The sequence below is a fragment of the Dryobates pubescens genome, chromosome 36 (assembly GCF_014839835.1).
Source record: "Dryobates pubescens isolate bDryPub1 chromosome 36, bDryPub1.pri, whole genome shotgun sequence".
NCBI lineage: Eukaryota > Metazoa > Chordata > Aves > Piciformes > Picidae > Dryobates > Dryobates pubescens.
In genome coordinates this window covers 6,393,068-6,419,974 of record NC_071647.1, presented here as the reverse complement: position 1 = coordinate 6,419,974, position 26,907 = coordinate 6,393,068, and the positions used below count along the sequence as shown (strand labels likewise).

Here is a 26,907-nt window from a genome sequence, read left to right as displayed (position 1 = left end):
GTTCAGGCTGTGTCTTGCTGTGAAGAAGATCCCCTCCAGGATTTCCTGCTGCTTTACAGAAGCTGTCAGCAGGACTAAGCTGAAATGAATCAGAGAGGATCTTAGAGGCAGGACTGGGCCACAGGGATGAGCTGCAATCATAGAACCTCAGGGGTTGGAAGGGACCTCTGGAGACCATCCAGTCCAGATGGTCCAGAGCAGTGTCACCCAGGGCAGGTCACCCAGGAACACAGCCAGGTGGGGCTTGGAAGTCTCCAGATCAGGAGACTCCACAACCTCTCTGGGCAGCCTGCTCCAGGCCTCCAGCAGCCTCACACCAAGGAATTCTCTCCTCCTGTCAGGATGCAACAAACCTCTGCTCCCAGTTTTGCTGCTCCAGGCTCACCAGGCTTGAGCTCACTGAGGGAGTCATTAGCCATTGGGATGTGCTGCCCAGGGAGGTGGTGGAGTCCCCATCCCTGGAGGTGTTCAAGGGGGGACTGGATGTGGCACTTGGAGCCATGGTTTAGTCAGGAGGTCTGTGGTGCCAGGTTGGACTTGATGAGCTTTGAGGTCTCTTCCAACCTTGGTGATTCTGTGATGCAGCTGAGACTCTGGCTGAACATGAGCCCAGCCACAGCAGACAGCCTCAGGAAACCCAAGTAAAGCTCAACATTGTCTCCTCCAGGTGGAGGGGGCAGAGGGAGCAGGTGAGGCACGCAGGGAACTGTCCTTGAGCTGGGTGAGAAACAGCCAGCTGTGGGCTAAAGTCATCAACCCAGCCAAGAGCTACCAACCCCAAAGCAGACATCCAAGCTGCAGCCTGTGCAGGTGATGTGCTGAGCAGCAAACCACAGGGATCCTGCCCACAGGACCACTTGGGCACAGCCAGCAGCTGAGCACTTCGCCAGTGCAGGGAAGAAGCCGCAGGGAGAGGTCAACTCTACCTTCTTCAAGCGCGACACTGGCCTTGGTTTTGAGCTCTGAGGCTGATGCTCTCTGCACAGGCTCCTTCTCCAGCCCCATTTTGATAATCTCAGCAGTGAGAGGGTTGCAGGAAGGTGGAATTTCCCTCAGAGGAGGTGGCTCTTTAGCTATCTGGGTAACAAACAGGAAGTGAAAGAGGTTAGCGCAGAGGCTTCGTTTGAGTTCAGAAAGGTTCTTCCCACCCTGAGAGTCTCCAGCTGAAAGGGCAGCATGAGATGAGAGAGCTGGGGAGGCACTTCAGCACTGGCTGGAAAAGTCACCATCAAGCCCTGAGCAGGACACAACAGGAGCAGCCCTCAGATGTGAAACACAGCAGCGTGAGAGGTGTAAGGGAGGATCAGTGCCCAAAGCAAAGCTTCGTGAGCTGACACCATGGGAAGCTCAGCAGCTTCAGCAAGGCCCTCTGCAAGGTCCTGCCCCTGGGTCCAGGCAACCCCTGGTATCAGTCCAGGCTCAGGGGTGAAGGGCTGGAGAGCAGCCCTGTGGGGAAGGACTTGGGGAAGGTGGTGGAGGAAAAGCTGGACAGGAGCAGGCACTGAGTGCTGCCAGCCCAGCCCCAGCCCTGCCCTGGGCTGAGCCCCAGCAGTGAGGGCAGCAGGGGCAGGGAGGGGATTCTGCCCTCTGCTCTGCTCTGCTCAGACCTCCCCTGCAGGGCTGGGGCAGCTCTGGAGCCCTCAGCACAGACAGGGAGCTGGGGGAGCAGGGCCAGAGGAGGCCACAGCAGTGCTGGCAGGGCTGGAAGCCCTCTGCTGGGAGCCAGGCTGAGAGAGTTGGCCTTGGGCAGCCTGCAGGAGAGAAGGCTCCAGGGAGACCTTCTGGTGGCCTTGCAGTGCTTCAAGGGCCCAGCAGAGAGCTGGGGACAGAGCTTTGAGCAGGGCCTGATGGGACAGGACAAGGGGGGATGGTTGGAAAGGGCAAGAGGGAGCTTGAGAGTGGAGAGAAGGAGAAAGGTTTGGCACTGAGGGTGGGGAGAGCCTGGCCCAGGCTGCCCAGAGAGCTGGGAGCTGCCCCATGGCTGGCACCACTGCAGGGGAGGTTGGTTGGGGCTGTGAGCAGCCTGCTGGGGCTGGGGCTGTCCCTGCTGGCTGCAGGGCTTGGACTGGCTGGGCTCCAAAGGTCCCTTCCCACCCAAACCATTCCATGCCTCTCAGATCATCCCAGACTCCCAGCTGCTCCCAGCCTGCCCTCCTGAAGCCCTCTCTGCCCTGGGATGCTGCAGGCTGAGGTTCCTCTCCCTGGGTCACTCACCTTGAGGCACAGTGGGTGATTGTAATACTGGGTCCAAGGGTGGCAGCCATTGAGCATATGAAGCATCATACAGCAGCTGCTCCAGATGTCCACCTTGGAGTCGCAGCGCTTGCCCATCACCACCTCGGGCGCCATGTGCGTCTCCGTGCCAGGCACGTAGTTCCCTGCAACCATCCATAGGAGCAATCAGGGTTGGAAGGGAGCACAAGGATCAGCCAGTTCCAACCCCCTGCCATGGGCAGGGACACCCCACACTGGATCAGCCTGGCCATAGCCTCATCCAGCCTGGCCTTAAACACCTCCAGGGCTGGGGCCTCAACCACCTCCCTGGACAACCCATCCCAGGGCTTCACCACTCTCATGGGGAAGAACTTCCTCCTCACCTCCAGCCTCAATCTCCCCACCCCCAGCTTCATTCCATTCCCCACAGTCCTAGCACTGCCTGAGAGCCTGAGCAGTCCCTCCCCAGCCTTCTTGGAGCCCCCTGCAGATCCTGGAAGGCCACAATGAGGTCACCTCTGAGTCTTCTCTTCTCCAGACTGAACAGCCCCAACACACACAATCACACACTCAGCTTGGAAAAGACCTCAGAGATCACCAAGTCCAACCTGTGACCTAATACCAAACACCTCCTGACAACTAAACCATGGCTCCAAGTGCCACATCCAAGCCCCTCTTGAACACCTCCAGGGATGGGGACTCCACCACCTCCCTGGGCAGCACATCCCAGTGGCCAATTTCTCTGGCTGGGAAGAACTTTCTCCTCACCTCCAGCCTGAACCTCCCCTGGCACAGCTTGAGACTGTGTCCTCTTGTTCTGCTGCTGCTTGCCTGGGAGAAGAGCCCAACCCCCACCTGGCTCCAACCTCCCTGCAGGGAGTTGCAGAGAGCAAGAAGGTCTCCCCTGAGCCTCCTCTTCTGCAGGCTAAGCAACCCCAGCTCCCTCAGCCTCTCCTCCCAGGGCTGTGCCCCAGACCCCTCCCCAGCTTTCTTGCCCTTCTCTGGACACCTTCCAGCAGCTCAACCTCTTTCCTGACCTGAGGAGCCCAGAGCTGGACACAGGACTCCAGGTGTGGCCTCAGCAGTGCTGAGCACAGGGCACAAGGACTTCCCTGCTGTTTCTCTTTGCAGCTCAAGTGAGGAACAAGTCACCTTAACCCCACCCCCAGCTCTCAGAAGCTGTTCAAAGGCTCCATCTCTTCCTCAGCCTCATCCCTCACACATGGAGCAGCTACCAGCTCCTGCTTCCAGCAAATCTGGGAGGCAAAGCATGACCCTCTCCACCTGAGCTTGGTGGTCCCAAGCACACCCTTCTCTTTCAGCAGCTGCCCAAAAGCCAGGGAGGAGTTTTGCTTTGGTGGAGGTGAGGATTCTGTCCCAGCTGCTCAGTGAGGTCACACAGCAAGCCAGGGTCAGGCTTTGCACTTCTGCTGGGGACTCTTGCAGGGGCACAAGCCTGAACCTTGCCATCATCCTGACCTGAATTACCAGAAAGAAATGGTTTAAAACTGAGGGAGAGTAGGTTTAGACTGGATCTCAGAATCACAGAACTGTCAGGGCTGGAAGGGAGCTCAAGGCTCAGCCAGCCCCAGCCCCCTGCCATGGGCAGGGACACCTCACACCACAGCAGGTTGCTCACAGCCACCTCCAGCCTGGCTGCAAACACCTCCAGGCAGGAGGCTTCCACCACCTCCCTGGGCAGCCTGTGCCAGGCTCTCACCACCCTCCTGGGCAACAACTTCTTCCTCACAGCCAATCTCAATCTCCCCACTTCTACTTCTGCTCCATCCCCCCCAGTCCTATCCCTCCCTGACACCCTCAAAAGTCCCTCCCCAGCTTTCCTGCAGCCCCTGCAGATCCTGGAAGGCCACAATGAGGTCTCCTGGGAGCCTTCTCCTCCCCAGCCTGCACAACCCCAACTCCCTCAGGCTGTGCTCACAGCAGAGCAGCTCCAGCCCTCTGCTCATCCTTGGGGGCCTTCTCTGGGCCTTCTTGGGGCCCTTCTCTGGAACTTCTTCTTAGGAAGAAGTCCTTCAGGAGCAGAGTGGTGAGACTCTGGAACAGGCTGCTCAAGGAGCTTGTGGATGCTTCCTCCCTGGGGGTGTTCCAGGCCAAGCTGGATGAGGCCTTGAGCAGCCAAGTCAAAATGCAAGGTGGGAGGTTGGGGTTGATGATCTCTAAGGTCCCTTCCAACCTGAGACATTCTGTGATTCTTCCCAGTCAGGGTAGGGAGACACTGGAACAGGTTGGGATGCATGGAACCATGGAGCACAGGGAGGGGAACCAACCTTTCCTAGACATCTACTCCTAAAGAAAGATGCAGAACTGCTCAAGCAGGTCCCAGAGGAGGCCACAGAAATGATGCCAGGGCTGGCAGCCCTCTGCTGTGAGGCCAGGCTGAGAGAGTTGGGGTTGTTGAGTCTGGAGAGGAGAAAGCTCCAGGGAGACTTTTCTGTACTCCACAGAGAGGCCTACAGGAAGGCTGGAGATGGACTTTGCTTCAGGGAGTGCAGGGATGGAATGAAGGGTGAGGGATCTGAACTGGAAAAGGGGAGGGTTAGGTCAGATATAAGGAAGAAATTCTTTAGAGTGAGGCTGGGGAGACTCTGGCACAGGCTGCCCAGGGAGGCTGTGGCTGTCCCCTCCCTGGAGGTGTCCAAGGCCAGGCTGGATGAGGCCTTGAGCAAGCTGAGCTGTTTGAGGTGTCCCTGCCCATGGCAGGGGGCTGGAGCTGGATGAGGGGATTGGATGTGGCACTTGGTGCCACGGTCTCGTCGTGAGGTCTGTCGAGACAGGTTGGACTCGATGATCCTTGGGGTCTCTTCCAACCTTAGTGATACTGTGATGCTGTGATCCCTTCCAACCCAAAGCATTCTGTGATTCTGTGACTCTTGCACCAGACTGGGAGATGAGGACCAGCTTCCCCCCGTTGAGTGGCCACAGCTCAGGAGCAACAACAGAAGCGCCGCCAGGAGCAAGAGCGAGCCTGGCAAACACAGCCACCTGCCAAGCAGGAGCCATCCCAGCCTGGGTCAGCAGGAGAGCTCTTGAGAAACCCTTACCTGTGACCAAGCACTTCCCCAGGCCATCAGGGTGGAGGTGAGCAGAGTGGCCAAAGTCACACAGCAGAGCTCTGCTCCCGTCGTCGGACAGCAGCACGTTCTCCGCTGCCAACGAGAAGCTCGCCGTCAGTCTCTGTGCTCTGGCCACTGAGGTGCACTCAAAGCCAAGAGCCCAGAGGACTGCAACCTGTCAGAGCCCAGCCCAAGGGGCTGCTCCTCCTCTGGAGCATCCCTGGTGCAAGCAAGCACACAACTAGAGTTCTCTCTGCTCAGCAGCTGCCAGCTGCCTGCCCTGCAGATCTCAGCGGCCCGGAGCGGGGGCGGCCTGGGCAAGCAGCTTGGCAGAGCCACTGGATGGCAGGGAAAGGGCTGGCAGACACAGGGTGCCCAGCTGGTCAGCACCCAGCCAAGCTCCAGTCTCAAATGTGGGGCTGGAACCCTGGCAAATAACCTTCTGCCCCTCAGGAACCTGCCAGCAGTCTGCTTCTTGTAAGAGAAAGGGAAGGAGGCAGCACCCCAGGCACCATCCCACCTTTCACATCTCCATGGAGGATGTTTTGAGCATGAAGATACTCCAAGCCCTCCAGTGCCTGGCCCAGGTAACTGAGGGCTCTGTCCTCTGGCAGGCAGCCACTCTGTTTGATTAGTTGTCCTAAGGAGCCACCTAGAAAGGAAGCCAGAGAGCCCAGGTTAGCTCAGCCTTGCCCTCTTCCCAGCACCACCAGCACCACTCCTTGATTCTGGGGAGGAGATGAGGAGTGCCAGGCCTGACAGCTCTGCTCTCCCACACTTGGATCTGCTCCTGGGGTTTATTCCCAGATGTCTTCCTGCCCACACACTCTGGGCTGGTTCATGAAGCTTTGGGCTTAGTACCTGAAAGGGGCCTCCAGGAAAGCTGGGGAGGGATTTTTGACAAAGGATGGGAGAGCCAGGCTGAGGAACAATGGCTTTGAGCTGGGAGAGGGCAGACTGAGAGTGGAGAGGAGGAGGAAATAGTTAGAGTGAGGGTGGGGAGATACAGGTTGCCCAGGGAGGCTGTGGATGTGCCCTGCCTGGAGGTGCTCAAGGCATAGCACCCTCATGGGTGACCTCAAGAGAAGTGGGGTAGGTGACTGGGCCATGAGGGGGGCTGGAAACTGGCTCAGCAACAGAGCTCTGGGGGTTGTGACCAGTGGTGCAGAGTCCAGCTGGAGGCCTGTGCCCAGGGGTGCTCCCCAGGGATCAGTACTGCCTCCAGTTCAGTATCTTCATCAGTGACCTGGGGAAGTGGACTGAGCCTACCCTCAGCAACTCTGCTGATGCCACCTCAGTGGGAGGGGTGGCTGGCACCCGTCAGGGCGAGCTGGCATCCAAGGGGACGTGGCCAGGCTGAAGAGCTGGGCAAAGGGCAACCTCAATAAGGACAAATGCAGAGCCCTGCAGCTGGGGAGGAACAGCACCAGGCACCAGTGCAGCTGGGAGGCTGACCAGCTGGAAAGCAGCTCCATGGAGAAAGACCTTGGAGTCCTGTTGGGCAGCAGCTTATCCATGGGACAGCAGTGGATGTGGCCAAGAAGGCAAATGGTCTCCTGGGGTGCATCCAAAGTGTGGCCAGCAAGACTTGGGAAGCTCTCCTCCCCCTCTGCTCTGCCCTGCTGAGCCCACACCTGGAGTATTGTGCCCACTGATGGGCTCCTCAGCTCAAGAGGGACAGGGAACTGCTGGAGAGAGTCCAACAGAGGCTATGAGGATGCTGAAGGGACTGGAACATCTCTGCTGAGAGCCCTGGGGCTCTTTAGGCTGGAGAAGAGAAGGCTGAGAGGGATCTGATCAATGTCTATAAATATCTGAGGGGTGGGGGGCAGGAAGGGGCCAGGATCTTTTCAGTGGTGTGCTCTGACAGCACAAGGACCAACAGGGGCAAGCTGGAACCCAGGAGGTGCCACCTCAACAGGAGGAGAAACTTCTTTGGTGTGAGGCTGGCAGAGCCCTGGAGCAGGCTGCCCAGAGAGGCTGTGGAGTCTCCTGCTCTGGAGACTTTGAAGCCCCACCTGGATGTCCTCCTGTGTGCCCTGCCCTGGGTGATCCTGCTCTGGCAGGGGGGTTGGACTGGCTGATCTCCAGAGGTCCCTTCCAACCCCTAACACACTAAAGGCCAGGCTGGATGAGGCCTTGAGCAAGCTGGGCTGGGGGGAGGTGTCCCTGCCCATGGCAGGGGGTTGGAGCTGGATGAGCTTTGAGGTCCCTTCCAACCCAACCCATTCTGGGATCCTGGGATGGTGCTTGCTATCAAAAGTACTACTCTGTGACCAGCTGGCTCACACCCAGTGTGACTCTCCACAGGTTGTGTTCCCCATGGCCCTGCCTGGAAAAAGGAGCAGCAGGCAGTGGAAGCATCCAGGTTTGCTGAGCCAGCCTGCCCTGTCCCAGCACAACACACTGCCCATGGGGCTGTGCAAATGACCATGAGAGACAAGACAGCTGGGGCTGTGCTTGAGTGAGGGTCTGCAACTGGAGTGAGGCAGGACTGCAGATGTGACCCTCCCCCAGGCAGGACCACTGCTGCACTGGGGTGTGCTGCCCAGGGAGGTGGTGCAGTCCCCATCCCTGGAGGTATCACAGTCTCACAGTATCACCAAGGTTGGAAGAGACCCCAAGGATCATCAAGTCCAACCTGTCCCAACAGACCTCACAACTAGACCATGGCTCCAAGTGCCACATCCAATCTCCTCTTGAACACCTCCAGGGCTGGGGACTCCACCACCTCCCTGGGCAGCACATCCCAATGCCGAACGACTCGCTCGGTGAAGAACTTTCTCCTCACTTCGAGTCTAAACCTCCCCTGGCACAGCTTGAGACTGTGTCCTCTTGTTCTGCTGCTGCTTGCCTGGGAGAAGAGCCCAACCCCCAGCTGGCTACAATTACCTTTCAGGTAGTTGTAGAGGGCAATGAGGTCACCCCTGATCCTTCTGTTCTCCAGGCTAAGCAACCCCAGCTCCCTCAGCCTCTCCTCCCAGGGCTGTGCTCCAGACCCCTCCCCAGCCTTGTTGCCCTTCTCTGGACACCTTCAAGTCTCTCAATGTCCTTCTTAAACTGAGGGCCCCAGAACTGGACACAGGACTCAAGGTGTGGCCTAACCAATGCAGAGTCCAGGGGCACAATGACCTCCCTGCTCCTGCTGGCCACACTGTTCCTAATACAGGCCAGGATGCCCTTGGCCCTCTTGGCCCCCTGGGCACACTGCTGGCTCATGTTTAGGCAGCTGTCAATCAGCACCCCCAGGTCCCGCTCTGTTTGGCAGGTGTTCAGGAAGAGCCTGGATGAGGTTCTTGGTGCCATGGTTGAGTTGATCAGAAGGTGCTGGGGGAGAGGTTGGACTGGATGATCTCTGAGGTCTTTTCCAACCTGGTTAATTCTGTTCCATTCCATTCCATTCCATTCCATTCCATTCCATTCCATTCCACCCTATCCTATCCTACCTTACTCTACCCTACCTTATTCTACCCTACCCTATTCTACTCCAACCTACCCTACTCTACCCTAATTTACTCTACCCTACCCTACCCTACTCCACCCTACCCTACCCTATTCTGCTCCACCCTACCCTATTCTACTCCACCCTACCCTACTCTACTCTACCCTACCCTACTCCACCCTACCCTACCCTATTCTGCTCCACCCTACCCTATTCTACTCCACCCTACCCTACCCTATTCTACTCCACCCTACCCTACTCTACTCTACCCTACCCTACTCCACCCTATCCTACCCTACTCTACTCCACCCTACCCTACTCTACCTTACCCTGCTCCACCCTACCCTATTCCACTCCACCCTACCCTACCCTATTCCACCCTACCCTACCCTACCCTATTCTACTCCACCCTACCCTACCCTACCCAGCAGCAGGGCTGCACACACCCAGCCCACTCCCCCCAGCAGGTACCACTGGGAACATTCTGGAAACACCAAAGGACGAACAGCTGGGAAAGCAGGGCAGGAGGAAGAGGAGGCCAATGCCCACTGCATCCCACAGGGCCACAGCTGCTGTGGCTGCTCATCTCCTCACCCTCCATCAGCTTCATGAAGATGGTCACCCAAGGTCCTTCCTTCACAGCTCCATAGAGGGGCACAACGCTGGGGCTGGTGAGGGCAGCGCAGGTGGTGAGCTCCTCGGCACGGAAGTGTTCCACTTGCACCTAGGGAGACAGAGAAGCACTCAGCAGGGGCTGTGGGGCAAGGCCAAGGCCTGGGGCCTGCACCTGGGTCACAACAGCCCCAGGAAGGCTCCAGGCTGGGGGCAGAGTGCCTGGAAACTGCCCAGCAGGAAAGGCCCTGGGGGTGCTGGGTGCCAGCAGCTGGAGAGAGGGACTGGCTTGCAGAGTGTGCCCTCAGAACGACTCTGCAGACATCCCTGGTTAGAAAGCCTCAGTCCTCACACATGGCTGAGCCAGACAGGAGCTGCTCTGCCTTTCACCAGGCTCCTCAGGCCTGAGCATCTTCCACCCACCTGTGCCTGGAGCAGACTTGTCTGAGGTTCAACAAGGCCAAGGGCTGGGTGCTGCAGCTGGGTCACAACAGCCCCAGGGAGGCTCCAGGCTGGGGGCAGAGTGGCTGCAAACTGCCCAGCAGAAAAGGCCCTGAGGGTGCTGGGTGCCAGCAGCTGGAGATGAGCTCAGGGTGTGCCCAGGTGGCCAGGAAGGCCTCCAGCAGCCTGGGCTGGGGCAGCAATGCTGTGGGCAGCAGGAGCAGGGCAGGGATTGTGCCCCTGGGCTGGGCACTGGGGAGGCTGCACCTCAAATCCTGGGTTCAGTTTTGGGCTCCTCACTGCAAGAAGGACATTGAGAGGCTGGAGCAGGGTCAGGGAAGGGCAGCAGAGCTGGGGAAGGGTCGGGAGAAGAGCAGCTGAGGGAGCTGGGCATATTTAATGTGGAGAATAGGAGGCTGAGGGAGACCTCATTGCTCTCTGCAGCTCCCTGAGAGGAGGCTGGAGCCAGGTGGGGGTTGGGCTCTGCTCCCCAGGCTCAGGTGACAGGAGAGGAAATGGCTGAAACTGTGCCAGGGGGGAGGCTGAGGTTGGAGATCAGAAAATTCTTGACTCAAAGGATTCTCAACACTGCTCAGGGAGGTGGTTGAATCCCTGTCCCTGGAGGTGTTCAGAAGACACAGACAAGGTTTAGCTGCAGCCTTGGCAGAGTTAGAGAATGGTTGGACTCAATGATCTTAAAAGTCTTTTCCTCCCAAAGCAACTCTGTTGGTTGTGAATCCTACCAGAATCCTCCCTCCCCACCCTGGGGTCAGGATGTGCCTCACTGTGTAACAGCAGGGGACAAGGACAACCTTTGTGAGCAGAAACCTCTGGGTACAGCAGTAAGTGCTGGAAGGTGTCCAGAGCAGGGCCCCAAGGAGGAGCAGAGGGCTGGAGCTGCTCTGCTGTGAGCACAGCCTGAGGGAGTTGGGGTTGTGCAGGCTGCAGAGGAGAAGGCTCCCAGGAGACCTCATTGTGGCCTTGCAGGATCTGCAGGGGGCTGCAGGAAAGCTGGGGAGGGACTTTTGAGGGTGTCAGGGAGGGATAGGACTGGGGGGGATGGAGCAAAACTAGATGTGGGGAGATTGAGATTGGCTGTGAGGAAGAAGTTGTTGCCCAGGAGGGTGGTGAGAGCCTGGCACAGGCTGCCCAGGGAGGTGGTGGAAGCCTCCTGCCTGGAGGTGTTTGCAGCCAGGCTGGAGGTGGCTGTGAGCAACCTGCTGTGGTGTGAGGTGTCCCTGCCCATGGCAGGGGGTTGGGGCTGGCTGAGCCTTGAGCTCCCTTCCACCCTGACAGTTCTGGGATTCCAGACCACCTCTGCCTCAAGAGGATTTTCCCCACAAACCAGAGCAGAGCAGATTGAGATTGGATGTGAGGAACTGCATCAGGACGAGTGTGGCCAGCAGGAGCAGGGAAGTCATTGTGCCCCTGGACTCTGCATTGGTTAGGCCACACCTGGAGTCCTGTGTCCAGGTCTGGGCTCCTCAGGTTAGGAAAGATGTTGAGAGACTTGAAGGTGTCCAGAGAAGGGCAACAAGGCTGGGGAGGGGTCTGGAGCACAGCCCTGGGAGGAGAGGCTGAGGGAGCTGGGGTTGCTTAGCCTGCAGAAGAGGAGGCTCAGGGGAGACCTTCTTGCTCTCTGCAACTCCCTGCAGGGAGGTTGGAGCCAGGTGGGGGTTGGGCTCTTCTGCCAGGCAAGCAGCAGCAGAACAAGAGGACACAGTCTCAAGCTGTGCCAGGGGAGGTTCAGGCTGGAGGTGAGGAGAAAGTTCTTCCCAGCAAGAGAGATTGGCCACTGGGATGTGCTGCCCAGGGAGGTGGTGGAGTCCCCATCCCTGGAGGTGTTCAAGAGGGGATTGGATGTGGCACTTGGTGCCATGGTCTAACCATGAGGTCTGTGGTGCCAGGTTGGACTTGATGCTTTTTGAGGTCTCTTCCAACCTTGGTGATTCTGTGACACTGTGAACAAGTTCCTCCCTGTGAGGCTGCTGGAACACTGCAGCAGGCTGCTCAGGGAGGTGATTGAGGCTCCTGCCCTGGAGACATTCAGGAGGAGGCTCAGCAGGGCTCTGGGCAACCTGATCTAGCTGAGGATGTCCCTGCAGACTGCAGGGGGGGTTGGGCTGGATGACCTTTGGAGCACACTTAGAACCCTTCTGAGCAAGGCCAACCAGAGCCCCAAACCCTCAGGGTGAATTTGTGTCCACAAGAGATTCACCTCCAGCTTATGGCCCAGTCCTGGCCAGCTCCAGGAGGGAGCTCAAAGGATGAAACAGACAACTTCAGCTTTCTGCTCTCAGGGGAGAAGAAGGAGAAGGATTGTGCAGCACTTGGCAAAAATCAAACTCCCTCCTCCCCCCAAAGCAGGAGGGAAGATGAACTGTGGCCACAGGCAGTGACTGCCACTCTCACCTCTTGGGCTCACAGAAAGCCCTCTCTTCATCGAGCTCAGCCAAGCAAAACAAAGCAGGAAAGGCCAGAAGGAAAAGATGAGTCAGGAAGGGGCTGGTGGGAAAGGGATGTCTCAGGTTCCTGCAGTGTCAGCAGTGCAGCTGGAGCTGCCTCTGGGGACTCTCAGGAGTTTGGAGAGCAGGTGTTCAAACCACCCTGGAGGGTGGTGAGAGGCCAGGTAGTCCCCTTCCAGCCCCAGCAGGCAGCACTAATTCCAGGCACTGGCTGAGGTGAAGCACCTTGCACACAGGTGTTCAACCTGCACCTCAGGACTCACTGCTCTGAGAGTTTGGTCTGAGAAGATCATAGAATCAGTCAGGGTTGAAAGGGAGCACAAGGATCATCTGGTTCCAACCCCCCTGCCATGGGCAGGGACACCCCACACTGGATCAGCCTGGCCAGAGCCTCAGCCAGCCTGGCCTTAAACACCTCCAGGGCTGGGGCCTCAACCACCTCCCTGGACAACCCATCCCAGGGCTTCACCACTCTCATGGGGAAGAACTTCCTCCTCACCTCCAGCCTCAATCTCCCCACCCCCAGCTTCATTCCATTCCCCCCAGTGCTATCACTGCCTGAGAGCCTGAGCAGTCCCTCCCCAGCCTTCTTGGAGCCCCCTGCAGATGCTGGAAGGCCACAATGAGGTCACCTCAGAGCCTTCTCTTCTGCAGACTGAACAGCCCCAAAGATGTGCTGCTGGTCTGCAGAAGCATCCTGTGAAATCCTCCAGCAGTTAGGAGAGCAAAAGAATGGCCATGTTCACAGAGCAGCTTCTCACTGAACCCCAGCATGGTAGGAAGGGACCTCTGGAGCTCACCCAGTCCAACCCCCTGCTCCAGCAGGGCACCCACAGCAGCTTGCCCAGCAGCACAGTGCCCAGGGGGGGTTGGAAGCTCTCCACACCAGGAGACTCCACAACCTCTCTGGGCAGCCTGCTCCAGGCCTCCAGCACCCTCACACCAAACAACTTTCTCCTCCTGCTCAGATGGAACCTCCTGGGTGCCACTTTGTGCCCCTTGCCCCTTGTGCTGTCCCTGGGCACCACTCAGCAGAGCCTGGCCCCAGCCTCTTGCCCCCCACAACTCCTTTAGCTCTTGCTGAGCATTGCTCAGCTCCCCTCTGGGGCTGCTCTTCTGCAGGCTCTCAGCCCCAGGGCTCTCAGCCTTTGCTGCTCCCAGAGCTGCTCCAGGCCCCTTAGCAGCTTTGGAGCCTCCTCTGGGACTCTCTCCAGCAGTTCCCTGCCCCTCTGGAACTGGGGAGCTGAGAGCTGGACACAATGCTTCAAGTGCAGCCTTCCTAGGGCAGAGTAGAGAGGGAAGAGAACCTCCCTTGCCCTGCTGGCCACAATCTGCTTACTGCCTCCCAGGACCCCATTGCCCTTCTTGCCCACCAGGGCACCTTGCTGGCTCATGTGGCTCTTGTCCCCCAGCACTCCCAGGTCCTTCTCCTTGGAGCTGCTTCCCAGCAGGTCTCCCCTCACCTGTCCTGTTGGAAGTTGTTCCTCCCCAGGGGCAGGACCCTGCACTTGCCCTTGCTGAACTTCATGAGGTCCTCTGCCCAGCTCTCCAGCCTGGCCAGGTCTCCCTGGGGTCAGAGTGGCTGAGAGCAGCCAGGCAGAGAGGGACCTGGGGGTGCTGGTCAATGGTAGGCTGAACATGAGCCTGCAGTGTGCCCAGGGGGCCAAGAAGGCCAAGGGCAGCCTGGCCTGCAGCAGGAAGAGTGTGGCCAGCAGGAGCAGGGAGCTCATCCTGCCCCTGTACACTGCACTGCTGAGGCCACAGCTTGAGTCCTGTGTCCAGCTCTGGACTCCTCAGGTTAGGAAAGAGGTTGAGCTGCTGGAAGGTGTCCAGAGAAGGGCAACAGAGCTGGGGAGGGGTCTGGAGCACAGCCCTGGGAGGAGAGGCTGAGGGAGCTGGGGTTGCTTAGCCTGCAGAAGAGGAGGCTCAGGGGAGACCTTCTTGCTCTCTGCAGCTCCCTGCAGAGAGGTTGGAGCCAGGTAGGGGTTGGGCTCTTCTGCCAGGCAAGCAGCAGCAGAACAAGAGGACACAGTCTCAAGCTGTGCCAGGGGAGGTTTAGGCTGGAGGTGAGGAGAAAGTTCTTCCCAGCAAGAGAGATTGGCCACTGGGATGTGCTGCCCAGGGAGGTGGTGGAGTCCCCATCCCTGGAGGTGTTCAGGAGGAGACTTGATAGGGTGCTTGGTGCCATGGGTTAGTTGATTAGGTGGTGTTGGATGATAGGTTGGACTTGATTCTTGAAAGTCTCTTCCAACCTGGTCTGGTCTATTCTATTCTATTCTATTCTATTCCATTCCATTCCATTCCATTCCATTCCATTCCATTCCATTCCATTCCATTCCATTCCATTCCCTGCCTGCCAGCACAGCCTGGCAGGTGCCAGCCACTCCTCCCAGTGTGGTGTCATCAGCAAACTGGCTGAGGGTCTGCTCTGTCCCTCCATCTCTGTCCTGCTCTCATGTCTCTCTTTGCAGCACTGCCACTTCTCCTTCCTGCAGGGACAACCCACCAGTACCAGCTGCTCCTCCCAGGGCTCTGCCTTTGCAGAGGGAATGTCAGCAGACACAGGCTGTCAGAGGACAAGCTGGTGGTGTTGCCACCAGATTCCACACCTACAAAGTGAGGATGCAGAGCAGGAAGTCATTCTCTACAGGCTTTAAATGGGTTTGCTTCGACAGAGCTGACAAAGGAAAGGCTTAAACAGATGGACAAGTCAGCTCAGGCTGCCTCTGGGTCAGGCACAAATCCAGGCTGGGTGCAGAGTGGGTTCAGCAGCCCTGAAGAAAGAGCCTTGAGGGTGCTGGGTGCTGAGCAGCTCCCCAGGAGCCAGCAGTGGCCTCCTGCAGCCCTGCAGGCAGCTGTGTGCAGGGCTGCAGCCAGAGCAGGGTGGGCAGCAGGGCAGCAGAAGGGATTCTGCCCCTGGGCTCTGCTCTGCTCAGACCTCAGCTCCAATCCTGCTTCTGCAGGCCCCAGCAGAAGGACACAGAGCTGCTTGAGTAAGGCCAGAGGAGGCCACAAGGATGCTCCAAGGGCTGGAGCAGCTCTGCTGGGAGCACAGGCTGAGGGAGCTGGGGCTGTGCAGCCTGCAGAGGAGAAGGCTCCAGGGGGACCTCAGAGCTGCCTGCCAGGAGCTGAAGGGATCCTGCAGGGAGGCTGCAGAGAGACTTCTCCTGAGGGGGTCTGAGCCAGGCCCAGGGGGAAGGGTTTGGAGCTGAGGGAGAGCAGGGTTAGACTGGAGCTGAGGAAGAAGTTCTTCAGTAGAAGGGTGGTGAGACTGGCACAGGCTGCCCAGGGAGGCTGTGGCTGTCCCTTCCCTGGAGGTGTCCAAGGCCAGGCTGGATGAGGCCTTGGGCAACCTGGGCTAGATGAGAGGTGGGGTTTGGAGTTGGTGATCTTTGATATGACTTCCAACCTAAGCCCTTCTATGACTTTCCACAGGCACCACATCACCCTGGGACCAAGGCAAAGAAGGAACAGCAAGCCTTCTGAGCTGAGCATCACAAGCCCCAGTTCCTTCTGCATGGAACACTTTTGCACTCCAGCCAAACGCTTCCCACACGCTTGCTCAGGCTTGCTGGGGGAGTGAAGTGAAAAACATCAGTTCAGAGGTGATGAAGGTCTTGAGGTGTTAAGTTCAAGCCAGTTTACATTCTCATCTTGCACTATCACACTGCCTCCACCCCTGACTTCCCCCATGGCTGCCTACAAGTCAACAGAATCACAGAGCTGTCAGGGTTGGAAGGGAGCTCAAGGCTCAGCCAGCCCCAGCCCCCTGCCATGGGCAGGGACACCTCACACCACAGCAGGTTGCTCACAGCCACCTCCAGCCTGGCTGCAAACACCTCCAGGCAGGAGGCTTCCACCACCTCCCTGGGCAGCCTGTGCCAGGCTCTCACCACCCTCCTGGGCAACAACTTCTTCCTCACAGCCAATCTCAATCTCCCCACTTCTAGTTCTGCTCCATCCCCCCCAGTCCTATCCCTCCCTGACACCCTCAAAAGTCCCTCCCCAGCTTTCTTGGAGCCCCCTGCAGATCCTGGAAGGCCACAATGAGGTCTCCTGGGAGCCTTCTCCTCTCCAGCCTGCACAGCCCCAAGCTCCAGGTAGCTTCCACACACTTCCCACATCACAGGACAAGATCTCAGTGCACAAGAGGTTGCCAAGCCAACTGCTGGAGAAGTAACACCAGATCCCTTCAAGCACATCCTTGGCTGCACCTGCAGCTGAGGCCCATTCCCTAGGGACATTCAAGGTCAAACAGAGCAACCTGATCCAGCTGGGGATGTCCCTGCTGACTGCAGTGGGGTTGGACAAGATGACCTTGGAGGGTCCCTTCCCACCTGATGCGTCACAGAAGCAGCTGCTGACAGGGAGCCAGCAATGCCTGCCACGCTCACTGAAGAGCTGAAAGCTCTCTCTTGAGTGCCTCCTGACTGCACAGGGGTTCTCTTTCCTGCTTGATTCCTTTTTGAGCAGAGGAACACCTGCCATGTCACTGCCTGCACCAGCCATGGCCCAAACGAGGACAGTTAGATAAGCAGCCGACTCCCACGGCCGCTTCTCCCCCGCAGCCACCAGCAGCACACTCTCAGCTCTCCTGAAGTCTCAGCTCTATCTTGGCCAAACCCCAGATCCCTTCAAGCACACTTAGGAGGCCACAGGAACCTATTTCTGGCTGCCAAACTTGACCCTCTCTGCACACACACAATGGTCTCTCCATCTGCTGCTTCTGCCCACGCCGTCACCTTGAGGCTTCACCTCGGACACAAGCACAGAGAACACTTCCCTGCAGCTGTACAATGAGGAACCTACAGCTCAGGGGAGCTGGAAGGAGAATCACAGAATGTCAGGGCTGGAAGGGACCTCCAGAGATCATTGAGTCCAACCCCCTGCCACAGCAGGGTCAGCCAGGGCAGGGCACGCAGCAGTGCATCCAGGAGGGTTTTAAAGTCTCCAGCGAAGGAGACTCCACAACCTCTCTGGGCAGCCTGCTCCAGGCCTCCAGCACCCTCACACCAAACAACTTGCTCCTCCTCTTCAGGTGGAACCTCCTGAGTTCCAGTTTGTGCCCCTTGTGCTGTCCCTGGGCACCACTGAGCAGAGCCTGGCCCCAGCCTCTTGCCCCCCAGCCTTTAGCTCTTGCTGAGCATTGCTCAGCTCCCCTCTGGGGCCGCTCAGCCCCAGGGCTCTCAGCCTCTGCTGCTCTCAGAGCTGCTCCAGGCCCCTCAGCAGCTTTGTGGCCTCTGTTGGACTCTTTCCAGCAGTCCTCTGTCCCTCTTAAACTGGGGAGCCCAGAACTGGACCCAACACTTGAGATGTGTCCTCCCTAGGGCAGAGTAGAGCAGGAGAACCTTCCCCGGCCTGCTGGTCATGCTTTGGTTAATGCACCCCAGGAGCCCTTTGGCCTTCTTGCCCACAGGGGCAAGTTTCTCCTCACGTTGAGGTGGAACCTCCTGGGCTCCAGCTTGTCCCTGTTGCTCCTTGTCCTATCACTGGGCACCACCAGAAACAGCCTGGCACCTTCACCCTGACCCCCACCTCAGTAAGGTCTCTCCTGCCAAGATGAAACAGGGAGAAGCCTTCTCCCCCCTGCATGTGCTGGTGTCAGCAAGGCCTCCCCTCCTCCCAGGCAGTTACCTTCTTGGCAGCACACTGAAATCCTGTCTGTTTGTCCTCTATTTTGTACACCTCTCCAAAGGAGCCAATGCCCAGAGAGCCATGGCACTTGGTCCAGTGAACCTCCTCTCGGTACTCATAGTCCACTGGCTTCAGCTTCTGCAAGTGGAAACCACAACAGAAGGTGAGGCAAGGAAAGGAACAGCCCTGGAGCTCCACAGGCCCAGGGCAGCATTTGCAGAGAGAGCACAAAGAGATCTCACCACAGCTCCACCCCACACCCCCATCCCCACCCCACCCCACCACCTCCACCCCTCCACTTCCATTCTTCCACCTCCACCCCACACCTCCACCCCTCCACTTCCACCCCTCCACCTCCACCCCACACACCCCCACCCCCACTTCCACCTCCACCCCCACTTCCACCCCACACCCCCACCCCACACCCCCACCCCTCCACCTCCATCCCACACCCCCACATCCACCCCACCCCCCCACTTCCACCCCTCCACTTTCACCCCACACCCCCCACCTCCACCCCACACCTCCACCCCTCCACCTCCACCCCCACACCTCCACTTCCACCCCACACCTCCACCCCCACACCTCCACTTCCACCCCACACCTCCACCCCCACACCTCCACTTCCACCCCACACCCCCACACCTCCACCCCCACTTCCACCCCTCCACCTCACTCCTTCACCTCTACCCCACACCTCCACTCCTCCACCCCACACCATACCTCCACATCCACTCCACACCTCCACCTCCCCACCTCCATACCTCCACCCCACACCTCCACCTCACTCCTCCACCCCCCACCTTCACCCCTCCACCTCCACCCCATACCTTCACTCCTCCACCCCCACCCCACCCCTCCACCTCCACCTCCACCCCACTCCCCCACCCTCACCCCTCCACCCTTCCACCTCCACCCCTCCACCCCACACCTCTACCTCCCCACATCACACCTCCAAACAGCCCTGCACAGAATGACTTCTGCCCTGGGCTCGAGGTGAAACGACCTGAGAGGAGCTACCTGGGCTCTGTCTGGCCTGAAGCAGAGCACCCCAGCACTGGCCAGAGAGGCCACCAGCCTTTGGGCAGCTCCCAGCTGCTCCTTTCACACCCAGGAGCTACCTCTGAGGCTACACCTTACAAACAGAAGGAGCTTCAGGGGCCCCAGGGCAGACACCTGGGTGTGAGCTGAACCTCCTGCCAGGCAGCAGGCTGTGCCTCAGCTCTCAGTGGGGATGCTCTCAGGCAGGTAAGTGACACCTGAACTCCACTGCCAACACTGAGAGGGTGACACTGATTCCAGGGAAGAGTCCTCCTCAGGTGTTCCAGGTGGCAAGGGGCAGCTCAGGTCAGAAGAAATGAATCCTGCCTCCCAGTTCCCATGCACTTGCTGTGCCCCAGCCCTGCCTTTGGCAAGGCACAAGGTGGGGACTTGCTGGCCTCCTGCCCCAGGCAGCAGGCATGGCCTTGGCACCCTCACAATCTACACAGCCCTGGTTCCTGAGCCACAGGCCAGGTCACCTCTAGCCAATAGAACCTGGCTGCCTGTTCACCTGAAGGGAGCAGGCTCTTTCAGACAGACAAAGGCATCTCTGAGGGCACTGAGCACAGGATCAGAGGCTCACAGGATGTGAGGGGTTGGAAAGGACCTCCAGAGATCATCCAGTCCAACCCCCCTGCCAGAGCAGGGTCACCCAGGGGCAGGTCCCACAGGAACACATCCAGGTGGGCCTTGAAAGTCACCAGAGCAGGAGACTCCACAACCTCTCTGGGCAGCCTGCTCCAGGGCTCTGGGAGCCTCACAGTGCAGAAGTTCCTCCTCATGTTGAGGTGGAGCCTCCTGTGCTGGAGTTTCCATCCATTGCCTCTGGGCCTATCCCAGGGTGCAGCTGAGCAGAGCCTGGCCCTGTCCCCTCCCTCCTGATCCCCAGCCCTCAGCTATTGATAGCCATTGATCAGATCCCTCTCAGCCTTCTCCTCTGCAGACTGAACAGCCCCAGGGCTCTCAGCCTCTCCTCCCCAGGCAGTGCTGCAGTCCCTTCAGCATCCTTGCAGCCCTCCCCTGGCCTCTCTCCAGCAGATCCCTGTCCCTCCTGAGCTGGGGAGCCCAGAGCTGGATGCAATACTCCAGGTGGGGCCTCAGTAGGCACAAGTGAGCAGAGGCTGTCCATTTCCCTTCTTACCTGACCCCCAGCCCTCAGCTATTGATAGCCATTGATCAGATCCCCTCTCAGCCTTCTCCTCTCCAGACTAACCAGCCCCAGGGCTCTCAGCCTCTCCTCTCCCAGGCAGGTGTGGCGAGTGAGCAAGCAAAGCAGAGCCACCCTTCAGGAAACAAACCCAACCAGAGCAAGAACCACTCAGAAGATGCAGTCTTGTTCCAGAAGCTAGCACATGGCTGCAGGCTCTCTCTCTTCTGCAGCCTTCCTGGGCTCAGAGGCTCACCTCATTCAGCAGCACCCCTTCGTTTTCATCTGCTTCATCAAACTGCTCCTTCGGGTCCAGAGCACCTCCTCGCCACGTCTTGGCCAGGCTGGCTAAGTTCTGTGGCTCACCAAGGCTCACACTCCCCTTCAAGGCATCCACCAAGTATTCCTCCACAGAAATCTTGTCTGAGCTGGTTGGGATGGACTGGGTGGCACATTTGGGGAAGCTGTACTCGAGGCTGAGGCCAGAGAAGCGATGCTGGCTCTCCCGATAGCCGAGCTCCCCGTGGAAGTAAGGCTCCAGAGCACTGTGCTTCAGGGCATGCAGAGGGCTCTCCAGGGGTGGGACATGAGGGGGGATGATGTTGTAGGGAAAAGGATGGAGAGTTTCAGGCTGGGGGACACTGTCCCTCTGGGCCTGCTGCTTCCAAACATGGTTAAGGCACTGAATGGGGCTTATCAGCTTGTGCAGCTCGGCTTTGTACTGGCTCCTCGGGGAGGGGGGCTTGAGGGTGGGCAGCACTTGCCCTGCTTTCTCAAATGGCAGTGGATCATGAACCAAGCCCTTGGTGAATTCTGAAGCCCAGAAACTGTTTCTGTAAAGAGTGTTTGGGTGTGACTCATCCTCCTAGAAAAGAAAACCAAAGAGCTGAGCAGGAGCCTCGGCAGGACCCCACGGAACGCCGCCGAGAGGGGGCAGGACTCGGCGGGGCTCCCAGGAGGACCGAAGGAAGGTGGAAGGACCCTCACCTGGACAGGAATTGGAGTGCAGCTCTCTTGCTCTGGAGTTCTGGGAGCCCTCCTGGCAGCAGCCCCTGTCTGTGCTTTCAGCTTGGCTCTCTTCTTGTGGCGCTTCCTCCTGGCCCTGCCGCGCCGCCGGCCCCGCCGCGGTGCCATCTTCCCCTCCGTGGCGTGGGCAACATTGTTGGGGATTTGGTCGAGGCTGTCTGAGCGGCTGGGGGAAGGCAAGACACAAGCACAGGGCTGCCCTGCTTGGCAAAGACCTTCCAGACTGCCCTGGCTTGAGCTTCCAGCCTGGGACAGAAGGTAACCCAGAACAAAGATCCTCCAGGCCAAGCACTCTTTCACCCTGCCAGGGCTGGGCCCCGGCCCTCAGTGCCACAGCTCTGCCTCCCTGAAGCACCTCCAGGGATGGGCATTCAACCACCTCCCTGGGCAGCCTGGGCAGCCTGGGCCTGGCTTTCAGAACCCTTGCAGGCATGAATTTTCTTCTCATATCCAACCTAAACCTCCCCTGGTGCAACTTGAGGCCATTTTCTTCTGTCCTATAACTTGGGAGAAGAGCCCAAAGCCCACCTCACTGAGACCTCCTCTCAGGGAGCTGCAGAGAGCAATGAGGTCTCCCTCAACCTCCTCTTCTCCAGGCTGAACACCCCCAGCTCCCTCAGCTGCTCCTGCCCAGCCCTGCTCTCCAGACCCTTCCCCAGCTTGGTTGCCCTTCTCTGTCCCTGCTCCAGCCTCTCAATGTCCTTCTTGCAGTGAGAGGTCCAAAACTGAAGCCAGGATTTGAAGTGTGGCCTCCCCAGTGCCAAGTCAGGGAAGGGAAGAGGAGAGAAAGAGGAGAGAAAGAGGAGAGAAAGAGGAGAGAAAGAGGAGAGAAAGAGGAGAGAAAGAGGAGAGAAAGAGGAGAGAAAGAGGAGAGAAAGAGGAGAGAAAGAGGAGAGAAAGAGGAGAGAAAGAGGAGAGAAAGAGGAGAGAAAGAGGAGAGAAAGAGGAGAGAAAGAGGAGAGAAAGAGGAGAGAAGAATAAACCAGATTGGAAAAGACCCTTGAGATCATCAAGTCCAATCTATCACCCAACACCATCTGATCAATGATCCCTGCCCTGCTCCCTGCCCTGCTCCTGCTGCCCACAGCATTGCTGCCCCAGCCCAGGCTGCAGGAGGCCTCCTTGGCCCCCTGGGCACTGCTGCCTCAGCTCCAGCTGCTGGCACCCAGCACCCCCAGGCCCTTTTCTGCCTGGCAGTTTGCAGCCACTCTGCCCCCAGCCTGGAGCCTTCCTGGGGCTGTTGTGACCCAAGTGCAGGACTTGCACAACTTGGCTTTGTTGAACCTCATCCCATTGGCCTTGGCCAATTGATCCAGCCTGGCCAGGCCCCTCTGCAGAGCCTTGAACCCTCCAGCAGATAATGGATGAAGTCTCTGAGCTCTGATGGTGAAAGCCCACCCCCAGCTAACACCCACAGAGCAGGAGTGAGGATTAGCAATTCCTCCCCCTGAGCTCTAACGAGCAGAGGATGATGCCAGCACTTCTTGCCTTCCAATATGTTGCCTCTGCAGCTTCAGCACCAAGGCAGAGCAGCAAATCTGGCACTGCAAGAAGGAAATATGGGGGTGTGGGGAGGAAGCAAAGCATCACAGCTCCCAGCACTTGCCAACTCTGCAAGGAACAGCAGGGGTTAGATGGCAGTGCAGAGGGAAAAGCACTGAAGGGTCTCCAGGCTGCTTTCAGGAAGTTTGTGTCTGTGGTTTATAGTGGACACAGCTGAGGGACAGATGCAGTCTGGTGTCAGAAGTGTACTTAACAGAAGTGCTCCTGTCACAGAAGCATGGCAGGGGTTGGAAGGGACCTCTGGGGATCATCCAGTCCAGCCCCCTGCAGGGTCACCCAGGGCAGGTCACCCAGGAACACATCCAAGTGCTGGATGGGGTCAGAGGGGGTTGGGCTCTTCTCCCAGGCAAGCAGCACCAGAAGAAGAGGACACAGTCTCAAGCTGTGCCAGGGGAGGTTCAGGCTGGAGGTGAGGAGAAAGTTCTTCCCAGCAAGAGAGATTGGCCCTGGGGATGTGCTGCCCAGGGAGGTGGTGGAGTCCCCATCCCTGGAGGTGTTCAAGAGGGGCTTGGATGTGGCACTTGGAGCCGTGGTCTAGTAGTCAGGAGGTGTTGGGTGAGAGGTTGGACTTGATGATCTCTGAGGTCTTTTCCATGATTCTATGATTCTAAGTGGGGCTTGAAAGTCTCCAGAGCAGGAGACTCCACAACCTCCCTGGGCAGCCTGCTCCAGGGCTCCAGCAGCCTCACACCAAAGAAGTTTCTCCTCCTGTTGAGGAGGAGCTTCCTGTGCTGGAGTTTCCATCCATTGTCCCTTGTCCTGTCACAGGGCACAGTGAGCAGAGCCTGGCCCTGTCCCTTCCTTCCTGACCCCCAGCCCTCAGATGTTTATAGCCATTGATCAGATCCCTCTCAGCCTTCTCCTCTCCAGACTGCACAGCCCCAGGGCTCTCAGCCTCTCCTCCCCAGGCAGTGCTCCAGGCTCTTCAGCATCCTTGTAGCCCTCCCTTGGGCTCAACCAGATCCCTGCCCCTCCTGAACTGGGGAGCCCAGAGCTGGATGCAACATTCCAGGTGTGGCCTCACCAGGGCAGAGCAGAGGGGGAGGAGAACCTCCCTATGAAGAAACCACAGCTGCTCAGAACAGCTCTGCTGTGCTCCCCTACCTTCACTGAGCTGTGCTGCATTCACAGCCACCACTGCCCTCTCTTCTCCTGCTGCCTCACTGCCCCCCCGGGCTCCAGAAGGTGTCCTGAGCAGGGTCCTAGCTGATGGATTATACAATGCCTTGAACCTAGGCACAGAACTGCTCTGTGTTCCACATAACCCCCCCTAAGAGATGGTTCACTCTGCAGCTCTTCAGTGGGTTCAAGGGACAAGGCCATGAGGATCATGGCCCTGTTCTGGGCACTGGGGAGCCTGCACCTCGAGTCCTGGGTTCAGTTTTGGGCCTCTCACTGCAAGAAGGACATTGAGAGGCTGGAGCAGGGCCAGAGAAGGGCAAGAAAGCTGGGGAGGGGTCTGGAGCACAGCCCTGGGAGGAGAGGCTGAGGGAGCTGGGGTTGCTTAGCCTGCAGAAGAGGAGGCTCAGGGGAGACCTTCTTGCTCTCTGCAACTCCCTGCAGGGAGGCTGGAGCCAGGTGGGGGTTGGCCTCCTCTCCCTAGTCACAGGTGATAGAGAAGAAATGGCCTGGAATTGTGGCAGGGAAGGTTTAGGTTGAGATTAGGAACCATTTCATCCCTGCAGGACCCCAGCATAAAGTAAGTTTACATAGAAGTGCTTCTGTCATACACTTAATGGTTAGTCTGGAGGGTCTTAAAGGCCTTTTCCAACAGAAACAGCTCTATGAGGAGCAGCTGAGGAAACCTGGGCTTGTTTCATGTGGAGAAGAGGAGGCTGAGGGGGGACCTCAGTGCTCTCTACAACTGCCTGGAAGGAGGCTGGAGTGAGGTGGGACTTGGTCTCTTCTCCCTAGTACCAGGTGACAGAAGGAGAGGAAGCAGCCTGAAAGGCTGCCAGGGGAGGTTTAGGTTGGAGATTAGGAACAATTTCATCCCTGCTAGAGTGCTCAGGGATTGGAACAGGCTGCCCAGGGAGGTGATGGAGTCCCCATCCCTGGGAACCTGTGGCTGTGGCACTTGGGGCCATGGTTTAGTGGCCATGGTGGTGCTGGGTGGATGCTTGGACTGAGTGATCTCAGAGAAGTTTTCCATCAGGAACAGTTCTGTGATTCTAAGTCAGAGGGCAGTGCCAGACCACAGCCCTGGCAAGGCCAGGTTCAGTGCCTGAAAGCTGCCAGAGGACAGGCAGCACCTAGTTCTGTGTCCTACTCACCCACTTCAGAGGGTGCTGGAGCTGCCTGCTAAAGCCTCAGTGCTCAATAGAGCTCCAGTGAGTGCCCCACAAGGCCACAACTCCTCCATGAAGCAGTGGCCCTCTCCCAGATGACTTCAGACAAGCAAGCCCCAGGTCTCTGTTTTGCTTCCCTCCCTTGCCCAGTTTCACTCTCTCTTCACAGCCCTGCTGTCATTAAGCAGAGGCTCTTCTCAAGCCCTTTTGCTTCTCCTCCCCAGAAATGCAGCAGTTCCCTTTTCTCAGGACTGCTTCCAGCAGCAGCTGAAGCTCCCCACAGCTTGTCAGAGGATGGTGCAATGTGGTTTCAAAAGCATCAGGGCAGCACAGCTAGAAGAGACTCAGAAATTTCCCTTGGATCCTTTCTGCTTCAGGCCTCTGAAGCTCAAAAAAGAAAACCACTGAATCATTTCAGAGCAAATCAGAAGCAAGAGGCAGAAGGCTCCAAGGGGCAGGAAATCAGCAGGCCCAAGGCAAGGTGCTTTGAGTGGTCTGTGCCTAGATTTCTGCTTTCCCCTAACACAAAAAGGGATTGGGGGAAGATGTTTAGGGAAAGACAGAAACTTCCTGAGCCTCTGATAGAGAAGTTAATCCAAACAGGAATCATGGAAAGGCTTGGAAAGGAATCTCAAAGGTCATCCAGTCCAACCCCCCCTGCAGTCTGCAGGGACATCCTCAGCTAGATCAGGTTGCCCAGAGCCCTGTTGAGCCTCCTCCTGAATGCCTCCAGGGCAGGAGCCTCAATCACCTCCCTGAGCAGCCTGTTGCAGTGCTCCAGCAGCCTCACAGGGAGGAACTTGTTCCTCACATCCAATCTCAATCTGCTCTGCTCTGGTTTGTGGGGAAAATCCTCTTGAGGCAGAGGTGGTCTGGAATCACAGAATTGGCAGGGACCTCAAGGCTCAGCCAGTTCCAACCCCCCCTGCCATGGCCAGGGACACCTTACCCTACACCCACCCTTGTTCCCAGAGGGCAGGTGCTGGATAACACAAGGCCCAGCCTTACATCCCTGGGGAGCTCTGGGGTCTTTTTTGCCTCCCTGAGGTCATTTTGATGTTTTTATCTCATGCAAGCTCAAAGAACCAGAGATCCATTTGGGTTGGGAAAAGACCTTTGAGGTGATTTGAGTCCAACCCTTCTCTAACTCCACCAAGTCTGGAGCTAAAAGCACCAACTCCATTTCTTAAGGAGCCTTTGACAGAATCCCAGAACTGTCAGGGCTGGAAGGGACCTCATGGCTCAGGCAGCTCCAACCCCCCTGCCATGGCCAGGGACACCTCACACCACAGCAGGTTGCTCACAGCCACCTCCAGCCTGGCTGCAAACACCTCCAGGCAGGAGGCTTCCACCACCTCCCTGGGCAGCCTGTGCCAGGCCCTCACCACCCTCCTGGGCAACAACTTCTTCCTCACAGCCAATCTCAATCTCTTCACTTCTACTTCTGCTCCATCCCCCCTCAGTCCTATCCCTCCCTGACACCCTCACAAGTCTCTCCCCAGCTTTCTTGTAGCCCCCTGCAGATCCTGGAAGGCCACAATGAGGTCTCCTGGGAGCCTTCTCCTCTGCAGCCTGCACAACCCCAACTCTCTGAGTCTGGAAGGCAGCACACAGGCAGAAGGCAGCACAGAGCAGCAAGGGTGGGTGCTCAGGGTAAGAGGTCTCTCACCTGTAACGCTTGCTGTGAGCAATGAAGGATCTCTCTGACAAGGTAGGGCTGAACTCCTGACTGTTCTCACCTGCAGCAAAGAGAAGCAGCAGCATCACATGTCTTCAGCAGCAGACAGGCTCTCCTGGCAACAAGAGGACTAAGAAACAGCTCTGCCAACTTGCTAAAGCAAACACTGAGCCACACTGTGCTCCCTGCTCCAGCAGCAGCCAGCTGCCCCTACCTCATGGCTTCACAGATTCACAGAATGGCTTTGGGTTGGAAGGGACCTCAAAGCTCAGCCAGTTCCAA

At 58.0% G+C, this 26,907-nt stretch overlaps 1 protein-coding gene across 1 annotated transcript in view; it reads right to left on the bottom strand.

Moving 5' to 3' along the window:
* Positions 1-26,907, bottom strand: part of MAP3K14 (mitogen-activated protein kinase kinase kinase 14) — a 55,915-nt gene that overhangs the window by 12,379 nt on the left and 16,629 nt on the right. The window contains exons 3-11 of the mRNA XM_054176929.1: positions 26,617-26,686; positions 21,058-21,262; positions 20,327-20,935; positions 17,883-18,020; positions 9,325-9,454; positions 5,809-5,940; positions 5,277-5,381; positions 2,215-2,378; positions 927-1,077 (exon numbers count right to left, since the gene is read on the bottom strand). Coding sequence (XP_054032904.1) covers positions 927-1,077; positions 2,215-2,378; positions 5,277-5,381; positions 5,809-5,940; positions 9,325-9,454; positions 17,883-18,020; positions 20,327-20,935; positions 21,058-21,262; positions 26,617-26,686 — 1,704 coding nt within the window. The remainder of the gene's footprint in view (positions 1-926; positions 1,078-2,214; positions 2,379-5,276; positions 5,382-5,808; positions 5,941-9,324; positions 9,455-17,882; positions 18,021-20,326; positions 20,936-21,057; positions 21,263-26,616; positions 26,687-26,907) is intronic.